Here is a 16496-nt window from a genome sequence, read left to right on the forward strand (position 1 = left end):
TTCGGGAGGACATTGCCTGAAATTGATGTGTCTCATTCCCGGTCTACTGAGGGTGCCAGTTACCCTTTGGAAACTAAGGATGCTGGTGCAACACAAACGTTCAATCCTCGTCCGATTGTTCCTGTCTTCCACTCTATTATTTTCCTGTTCCCCTCCCTGCAATGCAGTTCCTTTCCTATCTCAACTTCTGTTCTTCCTCGTGCTTCTACTGCTTCTTTCAGTTAAGTACCTGATCATCCCGTGGGTGCAAGCTCACAGGTGACCGTTAGCATATGGTATTTCAGTAGCAATATAGCCTGTCTTACTATACCTTAATATCCGTATCAATAGCTGCTTAACATTTTTTGTTTTTGGCTTGTTGTAAAAGAGTGAATTCAATGGCAAAAAAAAAAACAACCCAGATTTTATATCCAGCACTTTTGACTGGAAAATTCACTGAGCCAGCTGAGAAGTCGCTCCACTCACCGCAATTCTATTAAACTCAGCCTCCAAACAAAATAAAGTCTCACTACTCACCTGTGAAACTTGTTTCATGGTTTCCCTCCAGGTTTTGTCAACAGCTACGAAGCGGCGTCCCTCTTCAGGCATCTGTGTCATAATATCTGGGGAGCTGAATATGGGCTCCAGGTAGAGCCATGTGGACTGCATCTTCAACCATTCATCCAGGATCTCTTGGAGGAGCAGCAACTTGCCTTCCCATCCCCTTGAACACATTACAGAAATGATCAATGCCCAGAGGCAATGGAGGTTTAGGAGTCTTAGCTGTGTGTTTTATCAACTTAATGCCAGGTCTCTTTTTTGTTTTTTAAAGTCACAATCTGTTGTAAATGCACAGCTGCAACTTTTCCTGCAACCCAGGTGTCAACTGCTGAATTTCTGGTGTAAATATTCTTTGTTTCTTTTTTATAAAAATATATTAGTTGAAAGACAGATTTCAGACAACAGCCAAGAGATTTTAAGTCAGACTGTAAACTGGCATTAGTATCCCCCCCCCCCACCCACCCAAACAGCTTGATCACTGTGTTGTAACATTCACAGGTAATACTACTAAAAGTGAATGAAAAACATACATTAAAGTACTGCAGGGACGCCTGGGTCTAACCGTGTCTGGCAGCAGCATATTGCAAGAATCTCACAAATCATTGAAGAGCCTCAGAGATGAAAACTACATGAATTATACATGATGCTCAGTTGAAATCACTGTTTCAAAAAAACCCAAACAAACTCTACTTCTGGCACGAGTGTTAAACTTTAAATGGAGGTGTCATGTCTGTATAGGTTGTCTAAAAATTCCAGAGATGAGCCCTGATGGGAGCGAGGCAGCGTTCACATCTGTGACTGGCACAGCTTCATACATTATTGAAATTTTACATAGACCAAGTACTCGTCCCTCTAAAATGAAAATAAGACAAGATTCATGTTCCTTTGCTCGCACGGCTGTGGGTCGGTGGATTCTCTCATCCACCACATACAGAGGAGACTTACGGACCATGAGAACGTAAGTGTACAACTACTGTAAAAAAAAATAGAATAAAATTACAAAACCCAGGAATACGTTAACGTTGAAATCGATCACATGCACTTATTATATCATTATACGGTTTTCACCCCTCGTTTACAAATTGACAATAGTCTAAGAGTTGCTTCCGTGGTTGAGTTAAATTAATATTCCACTACTAATCTGATTTACATGCAGTGTGCAAATTCTGACTGGCTATTACTGTCAGAAGGACTTTGGGCAGAAGAAACGTTTGCAGTCATTGTTTCCCTCCATCCTGTCAAAGTATTACTTTGTGATTATTTTGTCAAAATGTTGCTTTAAAAAAATGTCTGTTTGCTATGTAAATGGATTTTAATCAAGACAGAATAATTAAATGCTCATTTCGGCCTGTTAAAAGAAAGTTGTTCAAGGATGCTGTTGCAGAAGTGCTTATTAATGAGGAAATGTTGGGTCTCTTTAAACTACTTTCATTTAAAGAGTGTAGATGGGGACCTGCTCTATTTGTAAAGTGACGTGAGATTATTATTGCAGTACGGTTTGGCGGAATATAAAATTTACCCGCTTTTTCATTATCAAAAACAAAGACAAGGATTAACGATACTCATATTTTGTCTAAATTTAGTTTAAATACAGCCTGTGTTACCATAAATGTCAGAATATGGAGGAACTCCAAATTTAAGGGGAGCCTGCGGCGACAATGGAGCTGCAAAGAAGCAAGAAATCTTGCTTGGCCATGCGATATGAACTGTTTCTGGATGCCATCACTTGAACAGAAGCAGCCCAGCTACGCTATCATGCATTTTGACTGAACTACAACAGGACAGCACTCTGGCAGTGTGCGTGTGCATTTGTCAGTGTGTGTGTGTGTGTGTGTGCATGTGTCAGTGTGTGTGTCAGTGTGTGTGTGTGTGTGCGTGTGCATGTGTCAGTGTGTGTGTGTGCATGTGTCAGTGTGTGTGTGTGTGTGTGTGTGTGTGTGCATGTGTCAGTGTGTGTGTGTGTGTGTGTGTGTGTGTGTGTGTGTGTGTGTGTGTGTGTGTGTGTGTGTGAGTGTGTACGTGTGTCTCTGCTTTACCTGGCTCTGGCATACCATGACACTGACTTTTCTGATCTAAAACTAGCAATAATCAACAAATGTTGGTGCCACAGAAAAGATTACTGTCCTGAGCATGAAGTCGCATGAAACCACTGATAATAAAATCACAAAACAATAATGTTCAACTAGATCTCATATCTTACCGTATCTCCACCTCAAAAGGCTTAATGAAGGGTGAGCCCCTCATGGTTTGTGTTTTGACAATGTGATCGTCCAGCAGCATCTGTATTTCATCCACACATGATAGGATGGAGGTTCCCGTCTCCCGGTAGGCCAGAAGGTTGAACTCCATGTCAGCCCACTCACTGGCCATTCTCTCCATGGCCTTCTCCAGGGAGTATTCCTTACTGGCTCCCTCACTGATCCCTTCGAATGTGCTCAGGTGTTCTTCCAAGTGCATAGACAGGAAGTGAGCCACATTGGCCTCAGCAACTTGTAAAGAGATGCCAGCCACTTCTGCCATGGCATCCCAATGGCGGTCACGCAGGCCTGGGTTACATAGAACCTATCAATTAAGTAAAAGAACAGGAAAAAATGGAAAAATTTTGAATTAAAAAGTATATGATGGAGGCACATTGAAATCCCTCTAATAAAAAAATCTATTCTTTTGTTAAATTCTGGGCGGCACAGTGGTGCAGTGGTCAGCACTGTCACCTCACAGCAAGAAGGTTCCGGGTTCGAGTCCCAGCTGGAGCACGGGGTCTTTCTGTGTGAGTCTCCATGTTCTCCCTGTTCCTGCTGGGTTCTCTCTGGTACTCCAGCTTCCTCCACAGTCCAAAGACATCAAGAGGGGACTAGGCTAACTGGATACTCTAAATGAACTGTCGGCGTGGCTGGGAGAGCCAATGGTTGTCTGTCTCTATGTGTTGGCCCTGCCATGGACTGGTGACCTGTCCAGGGTGAACCCTGCCTCTCGCCTGAAGGCTGCTGGGATAGGCTCCACCCCCTCGCAACCCTTAACAGGATAAGCAGTAGAAAATGGACGGATGGATGGATGTTAAATTCTTTAATCTGTGATGGTTTTACCTGCACCATAGGAATGTGTTCCTTGAAGTTCTCCACCTGAACCTTTACGGTGGTGGCTAGGTTCTGGGCGTTGGGTACATCACTGAAGACTTTTTCCAGCTTATATAGAGTCCGCCAGAAGTTGCCAACATCCCCCTCTACCTGCAAGGGTGGTTTGGCATTGCAAAGAGTTTATGAATGATTACAAACAGATATCAGTTATTAACTGTCATTATTCGGCAAGGCAAGGCAAGGCAATTTTATTTGTAGAGCCCGTTTTCACAAACAGTTTGTCTCAAAGGGCTTCACATGGCATCATAACAACATCCTCTGCCCTCAGACCCTCACATCGACTGAGGAGAAACTCCATAGAAACCCTTTTAACAGGGAAAAATCTGAGAAACCTCAGGGTGAGGAGGGGAGGATCCCTCACCCAGGACGGACAGACGTGCAGTAGATGTTGTTACAGACAAGAAAACAGTTTACAATACAAAATGTGGGAAACACGGAAGTGTTAATAACAGTTGAAGAAGGAAGCTTCTGGTAGGGGAGGCAGGGAGAGCAAGCCAGCTTGACGGGGGACTGGATGGCAGACTGGTTCATGGGAGGGGAGGCAGGCCAGTGTAACAGCAGGGGATAAAAAAAAAAGTATTATTTCTGAAGTAAATCATTTTATTATACCATCCAGAAATGCGGCATTGCAGTTGTATGTCACCACAAAGTGTTGCTTTCAGAGTGACCTTTCACCCTCCAAACCTTTTCAGGTTATCCTCATGTTCAAGTGAACATTTTACTACTCTCGATGAAATTCGGTCAAGGGTTTGAGATATCGCATTCTTATGAGATGGCTGTGACCTTTGACCTCCAAAACATTTCTGTTCCTCGGCGAGTCCCAGTGGACATGTGTGCCAAATTTAAAGGAACGCTCTCAAGATGTCCCTGAGATATTTCCTTATAAAGAATGGGATGAATGGATGGAAGAATAAACTGAAAACATTATATCTCCATTTCATGGCTGTCATCATTATGAAAGCATAAAGACTAACAAAAAGTTGTGCTGATCACTTTCTATGGCATTGCCAGGTGGTTGCTATGGTGTTTCACCTGGTTACTATGGTGTTATTGGCTCTTGTTATTGTAGGTTTAGTAATTCATGGTGGTTCCTGGGGCGTTTTGAGCCTTTGTGAGAATGAAATATGTGTTAAAAAGGTTCAGTTACTGGTGGTGGTAACAGAGGACACAGTAATATGAGAGAGCTGTAGTTTTCAGGCAGTATATAATTATCAGAATAGCTAGTTTAGCTCCAGCAGCAGCCATTTTTATTAGGGCTGTCACTTTAGTGCATTAACACAAGATTAATTATGGCACACTTGTGTGGCATTTCAATGTGAATTTTACCCAGACACGAGCATTTTAAACTTGGCCCATTGAAGGACCCGTACTTGGCGGTGGCTCGTCACCCCACACATGCGTCGCCAGTCAAAGTGCCTGTTTGAGACTCCGCCTTAAGATGCCCTGACTTGGGTTTTATTCAATTGCCAATAAAACTGTGTATTTCAAATCTTCTCTTCTTAATGTATTCATTTGATTAGTCAGGCACTACAATTTTGTAATGCCCTAGAATTCAAATTATTTATTTGGGGAACTTAAGAAGATATGAGATTAAAATGCAAGTAATTACATTAATCAAAAATCCTGTAATTAATTAGATAATTTTTTTAATCACCTGACAGCACTAATTTTTATATTTAAACAATAAATTATTGAGCAGTTTCACCTGTGATGGTGATGTTATGAAAGGGTGACACAGTTTGTCCACCTTAAACACTGCAGAAGTGTGTTAAGTATAGTTTAAAAAAAGGCAGGAGGAGGAATGTGTGTGTGTGTGTCTCTGCATACAAGACAGCACGTTCCATATTAATGCTACAAGACACAGCAAAATAAAACTGAATAAATCACGACTTATGATAATGTGACATATATACACTATATTTAAAGTCTCTGCAGCTTTAAGTGTTGAAATTTCCATGACTGTCACTCTGAGCATGTGAAAGTGTGTGTGAGCATGTGTGTGTGTGTGTGTGTGTGTGTGTGTACGTGCATGTGTATGTGTATGAGACAGCTCTAAAATCCTGCCGCATAACTGTGATGTAAACCTAAAAAGGCTGAAGGTATTTAAGCTATAATCATTAGAACATTATTTTACAGCATCCCAACAGCATTCACGCAAAGGGTTAACATTAGATTTCTTTAATGCTGCTGAAAATCAATCAACATTTATCTCTGGGTGCACATACGCAAGCACACACAGACACACACACACACACACACACACACACTCGAGTGACAGCGCTACATCTATGTCAATGATGCACTCGTGTCATCACACTCACATCAGAGAAGCCATAGGGATGTGAGATGAGGTACAGGATGTGCCCAATCACTGACAGGTGCCTGCTCTTGAAATCATCTCTTTTTATATAACGTTCAAAATTATAACCAGGAAATGTCCTCATTTCTGGTACCTTGTCTGGGTTAACACTGGCGAGTGGCCCATAGAGCCACTGCTGATGCTGAGTCAGGAAACTGTTGGCAGTCTCATAGAGGTGCAGGAAGGGCGAGAGCTTGTCCTGAATGTTTTTGCGTTGTGGGTACTGAGAAACAGTCCAGCCATAGGCTTCCTCCTCCTGGTTTAAGTCATTAATCTGTTGATTGTTAAAAGGATTAAAGTTGGTGTAAAAAAAAAAAAAAAAAAAAAAGGAGGAAAAAAAAGAATGAGTAGAAACAAAGAAAAACAACAAGATAAATTAAATGATTATGGATACAAAGCAGGGAGGAGAAACCTCCTGATAAAACCACAAACCTTTTTTACAGCCAATGCTGCCCTCTATGGGTTAAATGTCTCACAGCATGTACTTTAATACAACATCCGACTCAGCACAGTACCAACACATGCGTTACTCTGGAAATCAATTTTCATGCTGCAGAAGGACATATTACAGTTTAACTTAGTGGTGCTCTATGATATTGGTGGTGATGACGGTCTTTTTCTAATCTTTCAGTATCAATGTTACACTGGGCCAGCATTTACTGTATATCAGCCTAGTTGTCCTCAATTATCCTCTTCTTTGCCAAGAAATCTACAGTAAATACATGAATCATCATTATTTCAAAATCTGGCGACCTGTCCAGGGTGAACCCCGCCTCTCGCCCGTAGATGCTGGGATAGGCTCCAGCCCCCCCGCGACCCTTACTTGTAAGGAATAAGCGGAAGACGACAATGGATTATTTCAAAATGTTTTGGAAATACGGAAAAAGTTACTTTTTCAAATTCACAATGTTTGTGTTTTTCAGTATTTGAATCTTGAACATTATGTAGACATCAGTAAATATCTTCCATCGGCCAAATAACTAATACAATTTTGCACAAAAACTCCGGTTACATGCACCCCTGTACTCTGCAGAAGTCAGATTCAGACCTGCCCTGAGCCTACTGGCTAGTCATCCCTCTGACATGCTGACGTACCTTTTCCATGGCTAACTCCAGTCTGGTATTGAGGGCCTGGGCTTTCTTCAGGTACTTGCTAAGATCGGTCAGCTCCCCGAAGCTACTGAACTCCTCTACCTGAACACTGTAGCTCTCCAGTTCCTCCACAAAGTGTTCATGCCACAACTAGCATGAGTGCACATGCAGAAACACATCGTTAGCAAACAACAGACTTTATTATATCAGTATTTAGTTAGATCATTTTGATGGAAAGTAAACATAAATTATCAGTTGAATTAATTAAACAAGATGAACTGGAACACAGAAAGAAGCGAACCTTGAGACTGCTTTGATATTGCTCTGTTTTTGCAGTGATGATCTGCTGGTGTTCTTTAAAGATGGACGGCATGCGCTTCAGCCATTGGACAGTCTGGTTGTTGACCTCCATGTCCGATGGTGAGAGTGACACAAAGTCTATCAGGGAACACAATTGTGTGTTGGAGGCTGCCAATCTCTGCTCCAGCAGAGGCATCTCTGTGCTCCTCATCTTGCTCATATAAGCCTGCAGGATGATGACGGGAAACAAAGGAGACCAGTATCAGAGAAAATAGTTTAAACTTAAGAAATGGTGGCTTTCCACAGTGCCCTTATTTTGTCATGCAGGAATGAGCCGTAAAACCTAGACTTATGTTTGCTTTGCTTCAAAAATCATAAATTAATTAGTTAAAAATTGTCTTGTGAAACAAAAACAGAGTTTCTGCAATAATCCAGATTCCGATGTCACAATCCTATTTGCAACTCAAACACACTAAAAGTCTTGGTGGACTTTCATCTGCAGAAATGTCTGATGTCTAACGTGTCATGGTGTTACAGAGCAGAGTGCAGCAAGATTCTGGGTTAAGTACCTTCAACTCCATCAGTTTTTGTGTGTCAGGCGGTGTGCTCAGCGCCTTCTCTGCAATCTTCTCAAATTCAGTGCAGAGCCTTTGAGAAAAAGAACACAGATTCAGTGATAGAGTGTGAGCCAAGTTACAAGCTCGAGCCAGAGGAGCCACTGCATATCTAACACAAGATAAGAACAAAGACCTACTGGTGTGGAGGATTTCCTCTAACCTACTCTATATTGTGATGCTGCGATGACCAACTACGATGTGAAGGGATGTCAAGTACAGGTCAAGTGAAAGTTAGTGTTATTCCTGTCTACATTTACCAAAAAACAAAAATAAAAAAAACTTCCTTTGGCTGCATTTGTGAATTATGGTGCAGTGTTTGTTAGCTATAGTGGGAGGACAGAGAATCAACTGACCTCTTGTTGATTTCCTGATGATGCTTGAGCATCCTTGTAATCAGTCTTTGCTGCAGCTCCTGACCACGCTTGGCTAGAGAGTGGATCAGTTTATCAGACTGAACTTCAAACATGCCGAGACGTACCACCTAAAGCCCAGAGGACCAGTGAGTACCACAATCATCAGACATATGTCCAACGGCTGTATAACACAGTAGACTAACTGTTAGACAGCTAACTGTTAGACAGCTAACTGTTAGACAGCTAACTGTTAGCATATTTGAGTAACAAATAAATCAGTGTTTGTTATTTCACCTCAATCAAGCATAAGCAGCTACATTTGATCAAACGTAATCACATGTTACAGAAATTCAATGAATAATTACAACTCCAACATCCTATGCTAACAGTTAGCAGGTGCACACTGGATGACCGGGCACTGTCTGCACAGGTGGCAACTGTTCGTGCATACCAGAGGAGATGGGGCACTGACAGTGATGATCACGGAGCTGGAGAGCATATAAAATCATCAGTTGATCCACCAGTTATACATGTGTTGTCCCTTAATTTGGGATGTTAAGACCACACTGACCCCTACAATGAAACTCGTCAGTTTGATGTGAAATCTGTGTCAGTGTTGGTTACACCACAGACACACAATCTTTATTTTTTCATGTAAATTTATTATGGAGGACTGTACACCTCCTAAAAGCTTGGTGTAACATTTAAGCTGGAAATTAAACCAGCTGGTGCAGCTCTTAAAGGGTTAATAATAAACTCCGTCCTGAGCTAGTTTGAGTAATCACATACCTGGTGCAAACCCCTGCTCGTCTGGTTTCAGTCAATCTCATTTCAGTCTCTTAGTATGTCACCCATGATTGTGTATCGTGTGACTTGTACTGTATACTATATCAAGTACCTTGGGGGATGTGTACTGGATCTGGTCGGCCAGCTGCTGGTAGTGCTTCACCTCCATCATGATTTCCTCGAAGGAGTGGTTCTTCCTGAGGAAATGTTCCACTTCCTCCTCAGCCTGTCTGGATACCAGTGAGACATATCTATCGTACTGGTGGATGTACTCTCTGGGCTTTAGACTCTCAGCTCTGATCACCCTAAGGACCTCCTCCTGATGGGCTTGAAGGGTCTCCGGGAGGATGATGGGCTTCAGGGTGCCTCCACTCTGGATTCCTGGCTGGGAAAGATGACACAAACAAACACAGGCAGAGAAATATAATAAAACTTGCTTTCAGTGGTAAAAGTAAATGATGGGTGCTTCTTAAGATTGCAAGAGACAGGATAAGGCTTCCAAATGTAGAGTTAACATGGAGTGTGTGATTAAACAGATCGGATCGATTTTAAAAACTCTTCACTAGAAGAAGAATTTTATTTACTAATCAAAATGTTCCTCAGTCTCACGGGCAGTATTAAGGTTTGAGATTGGCTTTCTTACATTGTGCAACTTTCATATAACTTCTGTCCACAAAATTGGCTCTAGAGCAAAAAAAAAAATTGCTATTAACAAAGAAAACTTGGGAAAAACTTGGCATTTCAGAGAAAAGGTTGGGGTTTGCATGAATGAATTTTCAATCACAAGTTTACTTTTCTTGCTGCAGGACATTTGTTGAGAGTAAGACTGACAGTTATTTTTCTCTCCAATCAATCTTTTGATTGAAAATCAATTCTGTTTGCACAGCAAAGAAACAGCAATAACAGCATGAATGTAGGAAAACATATACCAGCCATGAAGATATATGGTTCATTACATATTACAGTGTTGTTACTCATATTCAGACATATTGATTCTCATTAATAAAAAACTATGTTACGTATATACGCACATCTAAAAGTCAAAATAAATCCAACCTATGCATTTGCATTTACGGACTCATGTTTCCTTCAATCAGTCAAAGGGGGAGCACCAGCATCCTGGATGCTTTAACAAAAATCATAGAGATGAAAGGGACATTTTAACAGAAAATCAAGATGTCCTGATCTTTTTTTAGGGAAATGGATGAACAAAATAGACTCGGATTCTGTCAGCACTGTCAGTTCTTTCAATTTGAGCCAGAAACGGAATTGCCATTGATCCTACTGGTTCGATCAGTTTCAAATGCATGTGCGCACACACACACACACACACACACACACACCCAAAACCACACCCACACCCACACCCACACACACATTTTTCTTATTATCCTTACCCAGTCTGAGTACAGCTTGGTTTCGACACGAGGAAGCATGCTTACAGATCTGGCCATGAATTTGAAGACGTTAACAAGAGCCTCCTCATACAATCTGAAGTCCGGCTCAAACTTGATCTCCTTGTCCTGGAGGACTAGATGCAGCACAAAGCCGGGGGGCTCACAGCCTCGCCCCGACCCCTGAGAGAACACAAAGAACGCAGCTTTTACACCAGCTCCTCAAATTAATTCACTGAAGCATCTTTTTTCCTGTGCTTGTTCTTTCACCAACCAGGTGTTGGGAGATCAGGTGTGTGAAGTCCTTCATGGAGTCCACTGTGAGGTTCTGCAGCTGTGAGGTCATCAGGGTCGCAGCACAGTTGTAGAAGGACTGCAGCTTGGTGGTGTTGCTGGAGGCAGGAAGCAGCTTACGCCTGCTGCCCTGATAGAAAATGTCCTGCACTTCAGGAAGCCACCTAGATTGGAAACAACAAAAATCCCATTCCAATGTGAAATATTCACAGGATGATAATGTTATAAATCTCATCATCTTTACCTATGAATGATTCACCAAGATTTGCTTCATATCAAACAAGCTAATCAAACAAAAAGAGGAAAGTAGAATTCAATAAAGACTTTGAACTGCCCATAATAAAAAGTTATAACAAAGTACAGTACAAATAATAAAAGCAAATATCAAACATTTCCAAAAGCCTGTACAAACAGGAAGGTTTTAATAACAGTTGTGAAAATTTGGGAAATTTATGGAACATTAAAACAGCAATTTCCAGGACTGGAGAAGTGAATACAGCCAGAAAGTTCTGGGAAAAGTCGTGGAAGTTTGCTTCACAAATACTTGAGTATTAGACTATATGTGGTTCAGTTCAGATTGGCACAGAAAAATCTCTTGTTTAATATTGTTTTTGTTTTATGAAACAACATAGTTTTTCTGTAAGTTTACTTCAATGTACTGTGGTAAATGGATTGTATGTGGATTCCTGTTTATTCTGCATATGTAAAGGGACACTTCAGACAATTGATGGCCATGAAAATGTTCCTCAAACAGATGGACATGTCACTGGAGTTTAAAGGCAAAAATAAACATGAACCCTGCATCATGTCGCCCTCTCTCTCTCTCTCTCTCTCTCTCTCTCTCTCTCTCTCTCTCTCTCTCTCTCTGTGCATGTCGGAGCCTAATTGCAGACGGGAGACTGCTGTGCTGGAGTTGGGGCCTCAACTACACCGCTGCCACTCATCAGTTTCATCAGCCGCATCCTCCAGAGTTTGCATTTATTCTGAGTCCTGTTGGTTCTGTTCTGTCTGCAGCGTAAAGCTTGTTCCTAACCTGCTGGTGCCCTCTGTCCAGCTTCACTCCTCCGCCCTGACTCCAGCCAGCTACCCTCCAGCCTGGATCTGTTCAGCTGTCTGCTTCGCTCCACCTGCTCTCATCTTCCCCATTAATCAAGATTACAGTGAACACTCTGTGAAGCTGTCATCTGCCTTCTGCATCCACCTACCATGCCTTAACACCCTGTGAGGAGAGAAGTAAATGTCTGATTTCTGCAGCTTAGGAGCTCTGAGAGAAAACGCCTCATCAGCTTTGCTTAGGATGTGTTAACATGCATTTAATACTCAAACCAGAGCAGTAAATGCCAAATACTCTGATGATAGTCTGCTAACAGTTGAATGACTGCGATGGAGGAGCTGGAGTACAAGACTGTAACTACTGGCGTGCTCATTAGGAGTGGAGCCACCAGTGTTCTTCTACAGCGGCGACTCGAACTGAGCACTCTGAATATCTGAATGCAGATGTGAACTCACTTGTTGAGAAGGATTCCTCTGGCATGATCAACTTGTCTAGTGACAATCTGCTGGAAGGCCGACAGCTCCATGGATTCCTCTCGGCTGTGAAACTCCTCTACGGAGATCAGACGGAGCTCCCTGCAGGGAGGTCAGCCAGGACGGTCGGATGAAACATGGAGCTAATTCGTTCATTCAGGGGTTTGTTGCATGCAATAACAGAGTACTGCCAACACCCTTGTAACAGCAGAGAAGCACCTAGGATGTTCATTCTGACAGAATTACCTATGAAGGAACACTTGTTACAGAAGACTTGAGTTACATGGAATGGCCTGAAAAACGTGACCACACAATGGTTTCTGTCCAGTAGTGATTATCATGTATCATAGATGGAAACTGAACCGAAAATGTGCTTTTCACTTTAATAAATATTAGTGTCTGGCAACTATGGCATATAGGCAAGTTTGGCAAGACATAAGATGTCAGATGTAAGTTGAGCTGGACTTTATCATCCACCTGATACACGTTGTAACTGACACTGTTAATTACTTGTGTTTTTGATGGTGACTTTGTGACTTGTTCAGCGAAAACAACCTTGTATGCATGATTTGTGGGCTTTTCCAAATATTTCTGAAATACACGATTTCAAATTCAGCTTTTCAGAATTAAGAAAACGTGAATTACTCAGACGTTAATACTGACATGGGTAAATATTTCCTAACAGCCAGAATGTTAATATCAGCTATCACTGTCAGTGAAATTGTTAATAATAGTGCAGCCCTGGTTGCTGCTGGAGCTTCAGTGTATTCACACCAAGCCAGTAACCACACTATCAGAATTTAAATGCAGTCCTGATAATAATCTGCCAAGGTAACACGGACACACCGATAGAGTGGGTTTATTTGGTGTATTTGCAGCACGGCGTGTTCCGTCGCTCAGCACCTTAACTGATTTTAAGAAACCCCAAAAATAAAATGAGCCGCGGTGGAGATTAAATGGTAATCTTACTTGTAAGAGCTGTGCCAGAGGGAGAGCACCTGCAGCATCGTGGGGTTGAAAGAGTGAAGCTTGTCTCTCATCCTCTTCCGTGCACTGATGAAGGAGTCGTTCCATGGTTTGGGCACACTTTCCAACCTGAGAGATGACAGGAAGCTTGTGCGGTTGACTGTGTCTGCCGGTTCAATTTAATACTCTATGATTATGAAACACTCTAAGTGACGTTCCCCCTGACTCACTTACTCTAATCTGTGAGGAGGAAGAGCTTTCACCTTGTCCACGTCTTTCTCCACTGAATCACTAAATGCATATTTCACTGCAATCATAAGAGAACTCTTTCAGAAATATCTTCGTATATTTGTGCGCCTCACAAATGATCCGGTCACCAGTGATTTTTGGGTGACGTTCTTAATAGCGTGCTGCAGGAAGCCAGCGTTATTGGAAACGTGATTGTTACGTTGTATTTTGAATTATTGCAGAAACTTACTAGCAAATAAAAATCGATGAGACTAAAATGTTTGTTCTTCGTGATAATTTCCACCAATGAACACCACTTTTATGTTGTTTTTTTTTCAGTGTAAACGCAACAGAATGGGTTGGAGGTGCAAACATAATGGAGGACATAGAACGTGTTAACATCTGTTGAACCTCTAAGAGTAAATAAATAAATAAATATATACAGATGGCCGTCTTGACGCTGTGCAAGTAGTCCTCCTTAATTTCTTCCTGCAGGAGCTCCAAAGTGGCGCTCTGGTTCTTCAAGCGCATTGGAACCATTCTATAAATGTTCTCCAGCCAAGAGTCTTGCAGAGGAGGCAGATGTTCCATGTTGATGCCATTCTCAATGTAGAACTTATATTTCTGTCAGGACAGAAGGTTACAGGTCAAAACGAGCCTGACAGCGTCCATAGCAACGGAAATCACTGAGACTCAGAGAAGAAAGCAGTGATTAAAACGCCACCGTATCACATGTCTGGAGAGCAGTGTCAAAGAATGATGGGCGTGCCTTCATTGTGAGCACATGCACAACTAAAGATGGTGTCACATGCATGTTTAATACTTCACCTTTTCAAAGTCACTTTTAGCTGTACATTCCAGAGAGTCGAACACTGGGGAGTCGCTGTTCTGCTGCTGCTGCTGCTGCTGCTGCTGCTGCTGGCTAAAAACAGGCCAAACATGGCTGAATGAGACTCAAATACACAGGTTATGCTCAAATATCACTTGGATGATGCACAACGGTGAGGCCATTCACCAAAAATATACCGAGACAGACATTTAAACCTTTCACCAGCTTTATCCTTACACTGGTAGTTTTGATGCATATTTTCTGCAGTGTTTACATTAATGTTCATCTGTTAATCAGGCCTGACTTGTGCTGCCGAATCAAACAGTGGAAGTACTGACATGTGGCAACTCACATTATTAGTCTGACCAGAGCTTGACGGAGGCTCCTGCGTTTTTCCAGAAGTTGTTTGTGGGAGCTCCTGTGGAGCTCAGAGGACACTTTTGGAGCTTTTCTGCTCTGGAAGAAGGTCTGACTCACTCCATCACTCGGTCCACCATCAGCCCCTCCACCCAGCACACCAGCTACAGAAACACATTTAATTATTGTGGGTTAGATATACATTTTAATTAATTCACTCATTTTGAAAAAAAAAAAAAAGGTTTTATATCAACGTCATTAAAGAGATGTGTTTCAGGTGACATAAAACCCATTTTTTAATTTAACAATTAAGTTCAATAATAGATGCGGATGGTTGCATTTATAGAGGCAGCGCCAATAATCAAATAATAACTAAGAATTAATTTCATGTTATCTCACGGTTCACAGCTCCTGGAGGCCCCTGCCTGACAGGATACAGAGAAAATGAAGGTTTGGAGTCCATCCATGGTAATCCCCAGTGGACCTGGAAAATACAGCTAATTAGATGAGTTTGGATCCAGAAAGCACACAGTCCCAACATGAATAATAATAATAAAAAATAACACATTCCATTCAAGAAAACTGTAGCTCAGAGTGAATGAAGGATTTATATTCAGTCCACATAGAAAACATAGTTCTACAATGTGCACATTTGCATGTTCCAGGATTGAAAAAGAAAAAAACTCATTAGTGCCGATCCTGCATTATCGCCTCAGATACCCTCAGTATCTGCAGTACACGACAGTATACGATATGAATGAAAGACAGAACAAAAGGAAAGAGAAAGCAGTTTTCAAAACGTCCACAGACATGTGTTACTTAATTGTTTTTCACTGTCATTTTTCAAGTTAATTCACATTATAGTGTCTTATTATTTCATATTTTGCTTCCCCCCCCCCTTTCTTTTCCCCAAAGTGCTGTACAAATTCAGTCCAAATCACCCAGGCTGAAAAACTGGAACACAAATATTTTGTTATGTCAGTGATTTACAACAAATGCATTCAAAAGACATGAATTAAGAAAGGATTTAAAAACATTATACGAGAAGACGTATCGAACTGATAGAACAAATGAACCCAACAAGATTTTAAGATGCTCAAGAGCACAAATAAATGTCAGAATATCTGAACTAAAAGCAAGGCCATAAAATACATTTTGAGCTTCTTCTTGAGTTTATCCACGAGACATTTGGGTAAGGACGTAAAACTTGACATGGTTTAAAAACGGAATTTAAATGGTACGAATTAAACCACAGAAACTTTTCTAAACACGTCAAAAATATTTCCTTAATTTACCTGTGAACGACCTGGAGGACTACCTGCCATATCCGTTTTCTTTTTCGGTGAATTCATGACGCTGGTACTGCAGCAGAAGGTGAAGCGTTGTGCTGTTACTAAGACCGTTGTTAGGGAGGAAGCATAATCTCGCGTGAACTCAGCACTAGTAACGCGAGACCACGCTTTGAGGCTTGAAAGGAGTGGTGCGATATCTTGGTAACTACAAGTCCCGTCAGCACCAAACTTGAGAATCTTGTAACTTAGTCAACGTGGCTCACAGGACCGATGTACCCGATGTAGCCACAAGTGACCACAAGGTGGCGCCAAACATATGTGCATATATATATATATATATATGCACATACAGTATACATATATATCTTTGTTTCCATTTCAATTGTGTAAATAATTAGTCAGGATATTTGGGATAGATTTTTTATTTT

At 41.5% G+C, this 16496-nt stretch overlaps 1 protein-coding gene across 8 annotated transcripts in view; it reads right to left on the minus strand.

The window, feature by feature from the left end:
* Positions 1–16171, minus strand: part of dnah7 (dynein, axonemal, heavy chain 7) — an 82220-nt gene extending 66049 nt beyond the window's left edge. For 6 of the 8 annotated variants that reach the window (XM_086219684.1, XM_086219686.1, XM_086219683.1 and 3 more), the window contains exons 1-19: positions 16072–16171; positions 15176–15260; positions 14772–14940; positions 14419–14512; positions 14034–14214; positions 13597–13669; positions 13366–13491; positions 12379–12498; positions 10850–11033; positions 10579–10758; positions 9294–9566; positions 8396–8523; positions 7995–8073; positions 7427–7651; positions 7129–7275; positions 6128–6307; positions 3624–3764; positions 2741–3102; positions 517–703 (exon numbers count right to left, since the gene is read on the minus strand). In XM_086219684.1, the coding sequence (XP_086075810.1) occupies positions 517–703; positions 2741–3102; positions 3624–3764; positions 6128–6307; positions 7129–7275; positions 7427–7651; positions 7995–8073; positions 8396–8523; positions 9294–9566; positions 10579–10758; positions 10850–11033; positions 12379–12498; positions 13366–13491; positions 13597–13669; positions 14034–14214; positions 14419–14512; positions 14772–14940; positions 15176–15260; positions 16072–16128 (2991 nt within the window). In that variant the 5' untranslated portion in view covers positions 16129–16171. Of the gene's footprint in view, positions 1–516; positions 704–2740; positions 3103–3623; positions 3765–6127; positions 6308–7128; positions 7276–7426; positions 7652–7994; positions 8074–8395; positions 8524–9293; positions 9567–10578; positions 10759–10849; positions 11034–12378; positions 12499–13365; positions 13492–13596; positions 13670–14033; positions 14215–14418; positions 14513–14771; positions 14941–15175; positions 15261–16071 lie in introns of those variants that run through there. The other 2 variants (XM_086219685.1, XM_086219687.1) reach the window with 2 other exon arrangements.
* Positions 16172–16496: the final 325 nt, after the last annotated feature.

The sequence above is a fragment of the Aulostomus chinensis genome, chromosome 12, assembly GCF_037954235.1.
Source record: "Aulostomus chinensis isolate RoL2024-O1b breed Wild chromosome 12, RoL_Achi_v1.0, whole genome shotgun sequence".
NCBI lineage: Eukaryota > Metazoa > Chordata > Actinopteri > Syngnathiformes > Aulostomidae > Aulostomus > Aulostomus chinensis.